The sequence below is a fragment of the Helianthus annuus genome, chromosome 15, assembly GCF_002127325.2.
Source record: "Helianthus annuus cultivar XRQ/B chromosome 15, HanXRQr2.0-SUNRISE, whole genome shotgun sequence".
In the NCBI taxonomy this organism is placed as follows: Eukaryota; Viridiplantae; Streptophyta; class Magnoliopsida; order Asterales; family Asteraceae; genus Helianthus; species Helianthus annuus.
In genome coordinates, this window is record NC_035447.2 from 61,384,582 (window position 1) to 61,400,684 (window position 16,103).

Below are 16,103 nucleotides of genomic sequence, written 5' to 3' on the forward strand. Positions count from 1 at the left end.
TAACTAGTTACTTATGTTGAAGGTGATCTTTCCTTATCGTTTGTCCGTGGTGTCTTGGCGTTATTTTACTGTCTATATAAAATAAAAGATTTTCACCATTCATATCTCCACGGTCTATATGGAGGTATGTTGGCTACCTGGTCGGGGGTTAAGGGAACGGTTTGGTAAGGGTCTTGCCCTTGTTCAGTGTTTAGAGGTCCTGCTTGGGACCTGGGTCAAATTTAGTAGGATCTCCTTCAATGCCCATAGGTATTGGATGGCGGGGATCCAAACTCTTTGACCCCCTCATAAGTTAACTACTATTAATACTATAACCCGGCTATTTAGGACTGTATCCCTGCTGACTCAGACTACTTAGCCGAGGGTAACGTCACCGCCAAAAGCGGGGCCTACCATAATTTGCATTAATAACTTAATTCATTATCTTTCAATAATCCGACCCTTTAGGATTGTATCCTTGCTGACTCAAACTACTGGGTTGAGGGTAACGTCGCCTTCAAAAGAGGGGCCTACTACAATAACTAAGATAATCTCTTAAACAAGTGCAAAAGTGCGAAAATAATCAAAGGTTATACTAATACACGTGTCGGAACCAAGTGATTCATCTTGTCTATCTGTTTTTACTTTATTTTTATTTTCAGCATTTAGTTAGTTTTTATTTTTCTTAGTTTAAAACATTTTTCTAACCTTTTTGATTTGATTAGACGTTGAGGATAAACGGGTATTAAAAGCTCTTGTGTCCTTGGACGACCTCGGTATCTTACCAACACTATACTACGTCCACGATGGGTGCACTTGCCCATATGTGTGCTTAGTGTTAGTAAATATCGTGTTTTATAAATTTAAAACTTGGCTAAAAGTGTAAAAAGGGCTTAATTATATATCTAAAAACATATATACACTAACACGCATCAAACATATTTATTATTTTTAATAAGTTTCCACTTTGTAAAACAATAAATATGTATAGAAAAGTTAATTTTTGGTTGCAATCGGGAAACCGTTTAATAAGTTTTGTAAACTTTAAAATAGTGTTGTATATATTGGATTATGTTACGAGTTTGTAGTTAAACGTATTTATAATGTTTAATAAGTTTCCATTTTGTATAACGATAAATATGTGATATGATTATGATAAACTACGACAACAATTATTAAACAAACAACTTAACATCTAAACATAAGATTAATATTTAGAATGTTTTACATCTAAAACAAACAAAAAGATAAATTTTTACAATGTTTCAAACGTAAAATAACAAAAAAAAAAAAGAAATACAATAAGCAGCTACGGCGGTGGTGGTGGTGGTGGTGCAGCGCCAGCTCGTGGAGTTAGGGGCGCGCCAGAATGCATAGCCACAATCGCCTCGACCATCCACTGTACATCCCGTCTGACTGCAGCTACATCTGACTCGACCTGACCGAGTCTCGACTCGACCTGAACGAGTCTCTCCTCCACCCCTGGTGGAGGCATCACACGCTGTCTCACGCTCCATCGAACGTACGGGCGATCACTCTGTAAATCCTCCACAGCTACCTGTGATCGATCGACAATATGATCGACCCCCTCATGTACCACGCCTCCGTCTTCGTCGCCTCCCTCTCCCTCGCCCTCGCCTCCCTCTCCATCGCCTCCCTCCCCCTTGCTTCCCTCTCCCTAGGGTCCCACACCCACACCATACGCCCAAACCAGCCGCCCTCCCTCAACCTCGTGAGCCAAACCCATCGATTGGGCTGTGTCCCTCCCAACCCTGTCAAGCTGGAGTGTCAGGGTCATACCCATTGCCACCTGCGGGGACAAGAGGCGAGGGAAATGCTTCGCCAGACGGGTGACGAAGCCCCCACAGTTGATGTGGGTAGAGGTACGCTTAAAAGCGTACTTGGCGAGATATGCGGCCAACCTGTACGCCAAGTTGGCCCCCCCGCCGGTAAGTAAGTCGTGCAAGTAGAATAGGTCATTTTGGGTGACCCATTCCCTGCTATCATGACGGCCGGCGATTGTCATGGCGATACACCGATGTAGGTATCGGTGTAACGGGTCGTAAAGATCAGTCACCCGTGCCTTCGGGGATCGCGAAGTCGGTTTCGCGAACTCCCCGGACCCAATATTGCGCCATCAAGGCCACAACACGTCACTGGACGTGTTGATGTGCGCATCAAAAAATGCCTTGCACACTGAGTACTCCTGTGAGTACAGACCCAAGGCAACGGCGAACTCAGGAAGTGTCATCCTGCTGGCACAGCCTTTGTCGGTTCACTTTATTCTATACGGGCCGTATAACCTTATACGGCCCGTATCAACCATGTTATAATAAGATGATACCATGTGAAATTATTAGGCCCCTTTTTTAATCATTCCCCATTAATTTAAATAAAACAACACTAACTAATTCGATAAATAATTAAATAAAATTAACAATAAATTTTAAAAACTTAAAAAAAAGAAAATAAAATAAAATCAATAACAAAAGGTTAAAGTGTGAATTCCTCTAACCTAAAAACCTATCTTCTTGGAAGGCAAAAACGCTTTCTATAGGTGGAAGGCTCACGTTGATTAAATCGGTGTTTGCGAGTCTCCCAGTGTATTATTTTTCGTTGTATAATGCCCCAGTTGCAGTGATTGAAGCTATTGAAAGATTGATGAGAAAGTTTCTTTGGTCCATGTGTAGAGAAGGAAAAGGTATGCATTGGGTTTCATGGGAGGTGGTTACTAGACCAAAAAAGCTTAGGGAATTGGGTATATCTAAGTTATCGGATGTTAACACAGTGTTATTAGTTAAATGGATGTGGCGGTTTAAAAGTGATCATGAGGGCTTGTGGAGGAGGGTTATTCTAAGCATTCACGGGGGCCGTAATAGATGGTCGTTTCTACGTGTCAAAAAAGCTTTATCCGGGTGTTGGAAGTCGATTGTAGTGTTCTTGGACAATCTCCTCATTAACGGCCTACGCCTAAATAAAATTATTAGAGGTAACCTTGAGAATGGAGAACGCATAAGGTTTTGGAAGGATGTTTGGTTTGGAACGGTTCCGTTAATGGAGATATGGTCGTATTTATATTCTTTGGAAAGCCAAAAAAACTGTTTAGTAAAGGATAGATTGAAGGTGATAGGTGAAACAATGGGGGTGGATGAAAGTTGGGACCTGAATGCTTCAACTGTGGAAAGCATTTCGGAGATGCAAGATGTCTCGTGGATGCTGTCTCAGGTTCGGTATACAAGAAACAAGGATACGCGGGTCTGGGGGACGGATAGAAGTGAGCAATTCTCGGTTGCAGTTGTCAAAGAATGGATGAGAAAGGACCGCTATGTGCAGCCGAACCAGATTATGAGGTGGGAGACGTGGGTGCCGATTAAAGTTAACATTTTGATGTTGAGGATTGAAAAGGACAGAATCCCAACCCGTTTGGCTCTGGTAAGGAGGCGGATAGAGATCACGGACAGGTCATGTCCGATGTGTGACACAGATGAGGAATCGGTGAACCATTTAATTGTTCGTTGTGGTTTTGCATATGGGGTGTGGAGTAAAATATGGAATTGGTGTCAAGTTCTCCTGTCTAGCATTGATTCTATTGATGACCTGTTGAAGTGGCCGAGTTCGTTGAAGATGATTAAGTAGGGCAAGAAGATACTCCGAGGTATTATTATGGTTACATGTTGGGCATTGTGGAAGGAGCGCAACAAGAAGGTATTCCAGGATTCTTCACCTAGAGTTTTAGAGGTTGTAGCAATTGTAAAGTCGATGACGTATCTTTGGCTTAAACATCGTTCTAGTCTTGAAAATATTGAGTGGCAAGAGTGGGTGAAGTTCCCTTTGTATATATTGTAAGGTTGTTTTTAGCGGTCCTTTATTTGAGGACTTGCTTGTTTAATGAAGTTTCATGTTCGAAAAAAAAACCTATCTTCTTCTACAACCTATCCCTGCCACCACCCCCACATACCGTTATTCAAAAAAATTTATAAAACCCGAGAAAGGCAAAGGGCCCCACACAAATCAACTCATCCACGTCATGATTGCAGTCACGCCGCTCCACCCCTGCCCATCACCCATGCATGGTCCGGTGATGTGAATTAAGGGAGCTAATATTAACACATCTATTTCCTCTATCTCTCTCTATATACACAGATATATATATATATATATATATATAGAGAGAGAGAGAGAGAGAGAGAGTAAGAGTAAAAAATAAGTGTGGGAATAAGATATAGATGTGAAAATAGTGAGAGCCATTTATAAATATATTTCTAAATTAAAGAACTAATATTAACATTATCTTGGCTGTTTGGCAACATCTGAATGGTTAAGTGCTGAACCAGTAAGAGGTTTGAACCATTAAGTGTTGAACCAGTAAGAGGTCTAAACCATTAAGAGCCTGTATAATGCTTAAACATTCAGAGGCAAATGTCTGACCAATTCAGATTAGAGGTCTTAACCATTCAGACTTTGTATAAACTTAACCATTCAGAGGCAAATGTCTGAACCATTCAGACATCTGCTCGTGAAACAAACAGTCTAAACCATTAAATGCTAAACCAGTAAGAGATCTGAACCATTAAGAAGCTACATCCCCCAATGTTTAATAAATAATAATAATAATAAAATAAAAAATTTGCGAAACCAAAACAAGGGGGAGCCACCACCACGTGCCTCTGTGACGCCGTCGTACACTATTGATAATTGATAACTAAATTTATTGCAAAATTCTACAAGTCAACACCGTTAGTTAACGAACGATCGAACCTGAATTTCAGTACGATCTTGTATCAACTGACCGGATCTCAAACGCATCATCATTAGATGTCAAAGAATAGTTCGTATCAGTCCGATTCGTGTTAGAATATTGCGTTTGACCAACAGTTTGACTTCCTTCACCTCTTCGAAAGTCTCTCATCACTTTGAATCTCAGATCTTCAGAGTTATCCGTTCGTTCCGGAACTATTTCCGGTACACAGGTTCTTCCGATGAGCATGTTTACAACCTCCGTCATTGTCGGCCTCATCGACGGTGAACCGTTGGTGCACAAAAGCGCTACTTTCACGACGGTTTCCGCTTCTTGTTTGTTGATTGCCGACTCCAATCTCTCGTCGAAAAGCTCTTCGTATTGTTTACTTGTTTCCACTCGACAAGCCTGCATAATCACTTCAATAAATAAATAAACATCTAAAAACTCCAATAACTGATTCTCATTCATTAGGTTTCCGGACAGGGCAAGCAGAGAACCGATTAACCGAACCGAAACCAAATTAACTGACACAACCGAACCGTTCAGATTGGTAGTTTATGAAAACTTGAATCTTACCCAATCTAGGAGACAAATGCAATCGTTAATCGGTACGTAACTGGTGTTGTTCTTCCCGCTGATGATTTCCAATAGCAAAACTCCAAAGCTGTAAACATCTGCCTTGTCACTCAAGTAACCCCATAGAGCATACTCGGGTGCCATGTATCCACTGTGCATATTATCAACGGAAACTGTTAGCACGTTGAAACAATCAAAGAAAGGAATGTACCCATGAGAAATTTACATTGTTCCGGCAACTCGTGTGCTAACGTGAGTCTTATCGTCCTCATTTAGCCTTGCCAATCCGAAATCCGAAATTTTTGGGTTGAGATCTTTATCAAGTAGCACATTTGTGGCTTTAATGTCCCTGTGGACAATTTTGATCCTCGATTCATCGTGAAGAAAAGCTAAACCTCGAGCAATCCCGATACATATCTTGAACCTTGTTGGCCAATCCAACGTTAATCCACTTTTACCTGGATAAGAGAAATTAAATAGGTGTTCGTTCATAAAGCGTTGAAACCTAACAAAGTCAAACTTGCAAGAAAATCAATGAACACTCACCAAACAAAGCATTTGCAAGGCTATTATTTTCCAGATACTCGTAAACCAGCAACAGCTGATCTCCTTCAATGCAACATCCATGAAGTTTAACAAGATTCGGGTGTTGTAAACACGAAATCACACCAATCTCATTCAAGAACTCACGGTTTCCCTGCTTTGAGTGAGACGAAAGCTGCTTCACTGCAACCACCGTGCCATCACTCAACGTACCCTGAAGCCATCAAACACACGTTACAAACACAAAACTATAATCAGCCAAAGGTTAAAAACACGCGTTATAACCTTGAAAACAGCCCCAAAACCTCCTTCCCCGATTTTGTTTGAAGCCTTGAAGTTGTTTGTAGCAATCTTTAGTTGTTTCAAAGAAAACGAAATCGTTTTAAGCTCCATTCCTTCAAAATCTGTTCAAAAAAAGAGTTTTGCATCAGCAACCAGTTGAACAAATGGAACAAGAAAGTTAAAAGAGAAATAAGTCGTCACCTTTGTCATTCGTTCTTCGACCTTTAAAACATTTTTTCCGCCACAAAACTACCAAGATCAAGAAAACAAGAAATGGGACACCAATGCCAACACCTATATAAACAGCTTTATTTGACTTTTTTCCACCCATCGAACAAGTTTTAAAATAAGGGTCAACGTCAATAGCTGATACAAGAGGCCCGTAAACTCCTCTTTTAGGAAAACGAGTCGTCCCTTTACCCGCCCAGTAAAACCGGATCTCCAAGATGCTATCAGTCACACTAGCGTTAAATGGCACGACCACTGGCCTTCCAACACCACCAGCCTCATCTTCGATATTAAAATCCTTTCTGACCCGCCGCCCCTAAATCACATACAACTCATTTAGCACTTTGTATTACACATTTAGTAACTGTTAGGCCTTTAAATGAACCGAACGAACACGAACAAAGGCATGTTCGTGTTAGGTCATTTAACTTTAACCGAACATGAACATATAATCGAACACAATTTGTTGTTCATGTTCGTTTATAAAGAAAGTGGACATGTTCGTGTTCCTTTATGTTTGTTCGTTTAAAGCCTAATCGAACAGTTCATGAACGTAAAGGAACATAAACAAACAAACTTAAACGAACTTAATTTAACAAACAATAACCAACAAAATTAACATAATTGAACAAACATAAATGAACACACATGAACATAATTGATTAAACATAAAGTAATTTTTATATAAATTAGTGATTAGAAAGTTCCTTTTATGTTTAATATTTATATAAATATAACTACTTACGTATTTAAATTGAAACGAACATAAACAAATGTAAATAAGCGAACATAAATTAACACAAATAAACGAACGTTCACGAACATAACGTGTGTTCATGTTTGTTCGTTTAATTAAATGAACAAAAATGTGTGTTCATGTTCGTTCTTTTATTAAATAAACGAACTTCCCATCGAACAAGTTCACGAACTGTTCATGAACGTTCGGTTTGTTTACAGGTCTAGTAGCCGTTGGATTGACTTATCAGGGCATCCAATGGCTGTTAGAGAACATCAAACGGTTATCACCTGAATGTAGATATCAAATATCCGCCTGCCCAGACTTCTATACGTGCTATCATTAGTGAACTGTATCTCTGCAAAATGCAGTTTAACAGAATATTCACCGTTTTCCAAACAGTAGCTGAAGTAAGTGAGTGTAAGTGGTGAGAGACGCGCGGTTGTATAAAGTGCAGGTAAGCTCGTATTCCCCTGTAAAGATTCTATGTAATGCGTGTTTTGAAAAATGTTGTCATCCATGAAATCACCAGTGCTACTAAGTCCCCAGTTCCTGGCGGCTTTGTACAGCCTGGCGGCCCCACCGTCTACATTGGCGTCTCCTTCATAAAGTACAGACTGCCCGTTGCTTTCTTTAATCGTTAAATCATTTCCACCACAGTTAACATGTAAAGAGCACGCATCTTCCAAATGATCAATGTATTAAAACCATATAAAAAGAACAAATAAGATTGTGTAGTGTCATACTTTTAGAGTTATGCCAAGTAAAAGTAACAAACTATCTTAAGATAACGATTCAACTCTTTTCGATAAAATAACTCTGGAAGCTATATCCACTTGATAATATCACTGGCTACATAAATCTTTTTGTCACGTTCCACCTCAATCTCGATCATCCATTTGATCATTAGACAGTAAATAATTAGAATCCAAAGGAACCACTTTTTGGCCTTGGATCATTTTCAATGGATGGTTGAGATCTAAGACAACTATGTCTGTTCCACAATCTCGATCATCCCGTTTTTCTCGTATACTCCATTATCAAAGTGATTTGACAATAGTAAGAAGGCTCTTTAATTTTATATATATTAACTATTCATCATCACCATACTCAGTAAATCCCACCAATAGCAAAGCAAAGGTAGGGTCTGAGGAGGGTAAGATGTAGACAGCCTTACCTCTTCCCCGTAGGAATAAAGAGGCTGCTTCAAGTGAGACCCCCGGCTCGATAGTAGTTTTGCATCAAGCCTTGGACATAAGGCACATAACACTCAGCAATCGGGATAAAGACCGATTAGTGCATGTACCCTTTTGTCTTTCAGCTATAACGCCACCACATGATGCATGATTAACCGTCCTCAGCTTTTAACGTTATTTTCACGAAATTAGTAAAATAACGTTAAAATTAGTGCACTTTCACTTTTGCCCCCCGATGGCCCACACATATATACATTATATGCGCATACCACAAGCGGGGCGTAATATATATTAACTACTAGGTTTTCTAATTATTTAACGGTTTTCATCTGAACCCAATCCTTATAACAGATTTAGAGGTAGAATATACTCACATCTAGGACACTTAACATTTTCCGTGCACGAGAGCACATCCTGTCTGTTGAGAATACAAACATCAAATGCATATGAGAAACATACGATAAACAAAAGCATATAAATACTAGTAAAAAGCAATGGAATCTATCTTACATTGGGTTTCCCGTTGAGGAGCTTCTGAACAAGTTTACATAGTAATTCCTAACATGAAGACAACAAGAAAACAAACATCAAAGAAAGTCCCAAGTAGCACAAAGAGTGTCAATTAAATTGTGTTCATCGTTACAATTCACACGTAACAACTCATGTTTAAACAAACATCAACACGTAATTTTTAATAAGATGCTCACGTGTTTTGTCGGCATGCAGGTTGATTAGGTCCTTGCCATGTAAGATTGTTGTAGGAAAGATCACTACAAGACATTAGTCAACTAAAAAAACTAAGTATCCAACATTAAATTTTAACATAATTGTTCAAGAAACATAACTTACATGCTAGCTCCATTTACCAAAAGCGTATCCGGAATGTCTCCACTTAGCATATTATCGGTTAAAAACCTATTCAAATCCGCATTAAGATGCTTAATTAGTAACATATAGCTTTATAATAGTCAACAAAGCACAAGAAAAGTCAAAATTACTAAAACGTACACTAATCTTAAGCTCCTCCCCAAGATGTTACTAGATATTCTCCCTACTAACCTATTAAAACTTATATCCCTGCCATATGCACACGAGAAATGATGTCATCAAACATATAAATCACCAAGGATTAGTATCACGGCTCGTTTTGTGTATACTTACAACAATTCAAGTTCTCTCACTTGCCAGATATAATCCGGTATTTCTCCGGATATGTTGCAACTTCTCAAGGTCCTAAATTAATGAATGGAATATCAGAGCTCAAACGAGTCAACACAAAAGTCAAAGCTAGAAATATCTACATACAATCTTATTAATCCATGCGTATTGTTGAGCCGAGGAAAAGCTTGAGCCGGTCCGGTTACTTCACTAATTCTCCTGCCAGACATGTGGGACATGTAACCTATATATTAATAAATCACTTTCTTGACACAGAAGAAAAGTTTTTTCAAGAAAAGATTTGTAACTTACAGATCGTTTAGATTCACAAGAAGAGATATGTTTGAAGGAATAGGTCCCGTGAGTCCACTCGCCACCATCTCTCTTTAAAACATCCAAACATTAAAATTATAACGTTTCTGAACGTGTTATGCAGTTACTTAAATGCAGTTATAATATTAAAAAAGAAAACATGAAACATCTTACAATCTAGTAAGCAATCTCCAGTTTTGTATAAAATCAGGTATCGACCCGCTGAAGTTGTTTGCGTTTATCCTACTGCAAGTAAACGAACAAGACTCTCAGTTTTAGCCTTAGAAAACGGTGGAATCGAAATTTTTTGACTAAGGGAATAAAGTAAAGATTTTACAAATCTGTTAGATTTCCTAGTTGACCAAGGGTTGTTGGCAGCCTTCCGGTCAACATGTTTGAAGACAGCATCCTGTAATTTAATATCATGGCATAAATAATTTAATTAAAGGAAGAAAATTTGCAACTGAAAAACTTAATCAGCCTTACAATGAATCCAAATTTGTTAATCTCCCTAACGCAGATGGAACCGTTCCTGAAAGCTGGTTTGCTTCAAGGTTACTGATCAAGATTGTTTTCAAGATGAGTACAAAAATCCATATAAACACAAAAGATTTTGACCCATATGATAAAAAGTCAAAGCATACAGTTGTGTGAGGGTGGTGATATTGCCTAGTTCCGGTGGGATTGATCCGGTTAAACGGTTACCAAGAAGAGAGCTGCATATGGAAGGATATGTTCAAAGTTCACAACTTTAAGTTCTAATACATTAAAAACTATGGAACTCAAGGGTAAAATAGAGATTTCACATTTCTTGTAACTGTGTTGAACCCCATTCAGGCGGTATTGTGCCACTTAAGTAATTGTAAGCAAAATCTCTGAAAATAGAACAAGATATATACTTCAGTTTCAATAAATCTCGATTACTTAAAACATTTGACGTTTAAGTTAAGCATGTATTTAAAAGAGGACTCACATTGACCGGAGGTAAGGAAGCTTTACTAATTCAGGTGACAGTACTCCATCAAGGCTGTAAAACTTGTGTATGCTGCATATACAAAAGAATCAGATAAATTCCCAAAATTTGAGTCGACTGTAGCATTGACTTTAAGGTCAAAGATATGCTAATCTCACAGTCAAGATGTTAACAGTTCTAAAAAATCTCAAGAAAATTAATAATAGACATGAAAAAAGAGGTGGACATAGTCATGTAAAGAAAACCAATATGAATTGCGTTACAAAATGCATAGCTTGACTTCTAAAGTCAAAGTGCCCTCTTTTTGGAACATAAGGGGGCGTTTGGTTCGAATCGAACCGTTTCGACGCGAACCATTTCGATCCGAACCGTTTCGACCCGTACCATTTCGACCAGTACCGTTTCGAAGCGAACCGTTTTGACCCGAACTGGAATGTTTAAATTCAAATCCAATTCCTTCAAATTCTAATTCCTATACAAATTCCAATTCCAAATCATTCTGCGAACCAAACGCCCGCTAAGTATTCTTTACTTGAAACTTGAAATCGAACATGAGTGAATAGAACTATAGGAAAGAGATTTATACATCCTTACGACATGACAATCGGTGTTGTTGCCAATGTTGCAATCACATCCAATGCTAGCATTAGCTTCTTGAGATAGCCTTGGCACTTCAGAAACCATATCAAGACTGCAATCATCACCATCAAATCTCCAATTTGTTGCATTCATATCGGCAAGAATGTTCTCAACAGCTTCCACTAAATCAAATTAACATAAAGGTATCAGATAATAATCTGGTAAGTATTTCAGTGAATAATTCAAGATCATTTCTCATGCTAAATATATAAGTCAAACCTAGAAGTCAAACCACTCATGTGGGATTTCCCATTTGGTTTAACAAATCACTAAACTTAATTACTCCCTAAATTACACCCAGAACAAAATATTAATACACTCCCAATCATGAAAATACAATTTGTTTGACTTTTAAAGTCAAACCATCTCATTTTCAAATCCAAAATTCATTTAAATTCTTACACTTTAGCCAAAAAAGATTGATAAAGATGCAAACTTTATTAACCGAAATTAACATATATAACTTTCTGCTATGAAATCATAACATAATCCATGGCAAAATCAAGATTCTTGCAGAAGCAATAATAAAATAAATTTAAAGACAAACCAAATCAAGAATCCACAACCCCTTTTCTTGAAACCTAAAAAAGTAATGATTTTTATCACACAAAAGACTGTGTTACCTTCTTCTTGTGGCACAATGGATGCAGTGAATCTTAGCAAGATGACAAAACTGAGAGTCAGAAGCAGCAAACTTTCAGATTTTGTTGCCACCATTGTTGCAGGGGTCAAAGAGTTGTGTGGGGGGAGAAAACTAAAGGTACGGATGATGGGTGTGAAATTTATTGTTAGACAAATGTGTTCCAATTCTTGAAGATTGAATACAACAAGAAGTCAGAATATATTTGTATTTGTATAGTAAGCTATGCTGGTCCTAATCAGGTAGTCATAATCAGGACAACTTTTCTTTTTCTATTATTTTATAGGGTCCTGTTGGAAAACTATTGATTTGCAATCTAACATAGTAACATGTCACATGTGAGCTGTTCGTTATCTCATTGAAAATTGAAAATAAAGAAAAACAAATCAGAGATTTGATTATTGATAAACTATTCTTCTTGACTAGCAGGATGTCGCACAATACGGCGGGATTGACATATCGTATTGTAATACTCGTTTTTGTTAGTTTTCTTATTCATATAATATTTATTATCGTATCATTGTGATAGATATATATCAAAAGCGACGTAATTGGGTAATCCATTTCATTGTATTGTGCATGGTTCGATAAGTTCGGTTATTATCCTCAACCGAAGCTGAAACTAAAGTCATTGATTAGTCTATTTTAATAACAAATTGGTTTTCGGTTAATCATTTCGGTTTATTCGGTTAGGTTGACAGTTTTTGGTTTGGTTCATTTAATTTCAGTTAATTGCAACAACCAAACTTGGGCGAAAACTTTTGCTTATAAATATATAATTAAAGTATAAATATGTGAAATGAAAGTATAAATATATGAAATTGAGATATAAAATATGAAATATATGAACTGGATGTATGAAAGCTAGAAATATATGAAAATATGAATGATTCGGTTTGGCTCAGCTAATTTTGGGTAAACGAAAGTACAAAAAAATATAACCGGTTCTTGGTTAATTCGGTTTTTAGTTAATTTAATTTTTGGTTGATTTCAGTTCGGTTTTGTCTGTTTTCAGTTTGGTTTAGGTTAACGATTTAGTTATTGCTCACCGATAACCGGTTTTGGTTAATAACTGATATGTGCACGTGCAATGGGGCGGGAACACACAAACATTGCCACGGTGTGCATTGTTCGGTTGGTTAGATTGTTATCCTCAACCGAAATCGAGGTCATCGATTAGTCTATTTTATTAACCAATACATTTTCAGTTAATTGTTTGGTTTATTCAGTTAGATTGACTATTTTTTGTTTGATTCATTTAATTCCGGTTAATAGCCAAAACCAAACTTAGTCTAAAACTTTTGATTATAAATTCATGAAATTTAGGTATAAGTACATAAAATGGATGTATACGTACATGAAATGGAGCTACAAATATATAAAATGGGGGTATAAATATGAAATACATGAACTGAATGTAAAAAAGATAGAAATATATGAAAATATAAATGGTTCGGTTCAGTTAATTTTGGTTAAATGAGGGTACAAAAAAGTTGATAACTTTTTTTGGTTAATTCGGGTTTCGGTTAATCAGTTTTCAGTTAATTCAGTTTTTTGGTTGGTTTCGGTTCAGTTTCGGTTAACGATTCAGTTATTACTCACCTTTAGACATTGTTACGTTGTGTTCTCAAGTTTCATTTAACGAAGGAAAAGAAAGGATTTAGAAGGATGTCCAAAAAAAGTCGTGTTCCAAAGTTTTTTTAAGGAAGGAAATGGAGAGAAATGAAAGGAAAACTTATGTCTTTTTCCTTCATTTTTAGTCCTTCCAAATTGGAGAAATATGGAAGGAAATATTATTTAATACATAAAATCCTTACTTTTCCTCTGATTTTGAACACGGTAGGTAATTAAAATTTTCCTTTCTACTCATTTTCTTTTCTCTCCTTAATTCATGTTCTGTTCTTTTCTTTTGTTTATTAAACTCGGGAACACAACGTTAATCACATAACACATCAATTTTGTTAATTAAAAAAACTATGACAATACTATACTCAAATTAAAGAGAAATAAATACTCGTTTATATGTGACGTGAGGTCGAAGACTCACTCAAAAATAATCCAATTACAACTAAATAGATAGCGGTAAGTGGGTATCGAACATAGGGAGTTTGTGGAAAATGTATTATCTAAGTAGCTTTACTAAATGAGTAAATTAAACTAAGTTGCAGAAAATATAAATTTTAGAGTTTTGATTGATTGGTTTCGTTAACTAAATTGAACTAAACTAAATTGCAAGTCAATATTAAGTTTTGTAAACAGATTAAGAAGTAGCGATCATCCCAAGTTTCAGGTTTTAAGTGACACTAATGTTCATGCCTAACTAGAAAAAAACCACATAGACATGGCTAATGTATGAATAACAGTTTGTGATGAAAGGAAACCAAGTACTCGGATTCCTAGAATGCGAGGTTGTTAACCGATCACCAATTAACATATATCCAACCCTAATCTCTCCCACGATATCTCGATTGCCAACGGTACCAAGAACGTATGGTTTAGAACTATGATCAAACACAAATTAACAATTTATAAATGATTATCCAAACACCATAACAAACTAAACAACACATGCAAAGTTTATTATTCAAGAAATCAAAGCATAAACATAAGTGTCTCAAGCAAACCTTACACAAGGGATGATCACCAATCGAATTAGCTACTCATGGTGTGGTGAATCATGATAACATTCAAAGTATTGTTCATGGAAATCAAAGACACAAACTTAATGTTTGGAATCTTCAAGAACACTCAAAAGTTGCAGAAATTCATCTCCCAGGTCTTGCAAAACGGAACCAATGATGAAAAGACACACTTGATTGTTAATTAAAGTGGGAGTTACAAAATGTTTTTGCCGCCACCGTAAATTACGCCAGCCACCGTAATTTCAGTGGCCTTAGTTCCTTTACGCCTAGGTTAAACTGTTTTACGGTGGAACTTTTGGCATTTGAGGGCCACCGTAGCTTACGGTAGCCACTGTAAGCTACGGTAGTGGCTGGGAAATTCTCCTTGTTTCTTCATTCTTCTAAGTTGAATTTCCAATCCAACCAAATTTCTTCTAAAGCTTTATTTCCACACTTTTAAGCTCCGAATGTACCTGAAACATAAGCAAACGTAGTCATCTAATTCTGGATAATTACTTGATTAAATGTACGATTAAAATATCGTTTATCGCACTTAAGGGTCGTCCTACGGACTACCTGTCACATCCCCACACTTAACCGTTGCTTGCCCCCAAGCAACTCATCCACCAAAATGTCATTAACTCGACAAGCGGTCCAAAGCAAAATCAAGCAAACAAGCGTCATTCGTTTTACTAACTTTTCCTAAAAACCCGCACAAAACACCCCTCACAATATCATTCCTCTCGGTGACAAATAATAACTAGCAACAATGAACTAGAACACGCTCAAGGCAAATGTATGGTTGTGCAATAATATGATCGTACCTAAATCGGCTTTCCACCTAAATAATTGCTAAAACATGCATGTAAATTAAAGGGACTTAAAAGGTTGTAACACGGCTAGGCATATGGGTAGGAAGCGAGAGGATATATGTGTAGTAGCTCATGATTCGATTTGGTCTTTTTGTTCCATCTAAACCAACATACTAACTAATTATGTGGAATACAATGCATATTTTTTCATTGCTTTTTTCTTTTCTTTTCTACTACTGCTACACACATTTATTCTCATTCTTTTTGTATCTTCTCTTTTCTATAACACATAAACATAACATAACATAACAAACATAATGATACTAAATACTAATACTACTAGACCGGGTCGAAAACGGGTGAAATTTTAGGGAGATAGGCACGGGTTATCAAATGATCGGCTTTAAGCTCAAAATTGGCTACTAAAAGTCCGAACCCCCGCCCCTCTCGCTACCATGCTCATATATGTAATTTATGGGGTCCACCCCCTCAAATCCCACACTCTCACACACCTTGACAAGGCTTACCTAAATGCCCTTATCCTTTTCACATTCATGTCAACCTAAGGCCTCAAACCGCATTTGAGCACAATTTCTAATACACACCCACACAATGCCACTCTCATCAAAGAAAATATTTTCTAATAAAGCAAACAAGTGGCTCAAAC

The 16,103-nt window shown here is 37.2% G+C and overlaps 1 protein-coding gene across 3 annotated transcripts; it reads right to left on the reverse strand.

Annotated features, from left to right (window-relative positions):
* Positions 1 to 4,560: 4,560 nt before the first annotated feature.
* On the reverse strand, positions 4,561 to 12,185 carry LOC110878635 (probable LRR receptor-like serine/threonine-protein kinase RFK1). 3 transcript variants are annotated; one of them, XM_022126972.2, is made up of 23 exons: positions 11,987 to 12,185; positions 11,311 to 11,485; positions 10,725 to 10,796; positions 10,558 to 10,626; positions 10,396 to 10,467; positions 10,238 to 10,309; positions 10,089 to 10,160; positions 9,926 to 9,997; positions 9,752 to 9,823; positions 9,587 to 9,658; positions 9,443 to 9,514; positions 9,290 to 9,358; positions 9,131 to 9,196; positions 8,989 to 9,051; positions 8,792 to 8,839; positions 8,656 to 8,699; positions 7,376 to 7,767; positions 6,323 to 6,665; positions 6,125 to 6,243; positions 5,843 to 6,053; positions 5,523 to 5,754; positions 5,297 to 5,447; positions 4,561 to 5,125 (listed from the first exon to the last, which is right to left on the reverse strand). In XM_022126972.2, the coding sequence occupies exons 1-23, from the start codon at positions 12,078 to 12,080 to the stop codon at positions 4,745 to 4,747; spliced, it is 3,033 nt and encodes a 1,010-aa protein (XP_021982664.1). In that variant the 5' UTR covers positions 12,081 to 12,185; the 3' UTR covers positions 4,561 to 4,744. The 3 variants fall into 3 exon arrangements, with proteins under 3 accessions (XP_021982664.1, XP_021982666.1, XP_035840524.1); XM_022126974.2 differs by having other exon boundaries at positions 11,319 to 11,485; positions 11,987 to 12,124; XM_035984631.1 differs by lacking the exons at positions 10,396 to 10,467; positions 10,558 to 10,626 and having other exon boundaries at positions 10,731 to 10,796.
* Between the last annotated feature and the right edge of the window lie 3,918 nt (positions 12,186 to 16,103).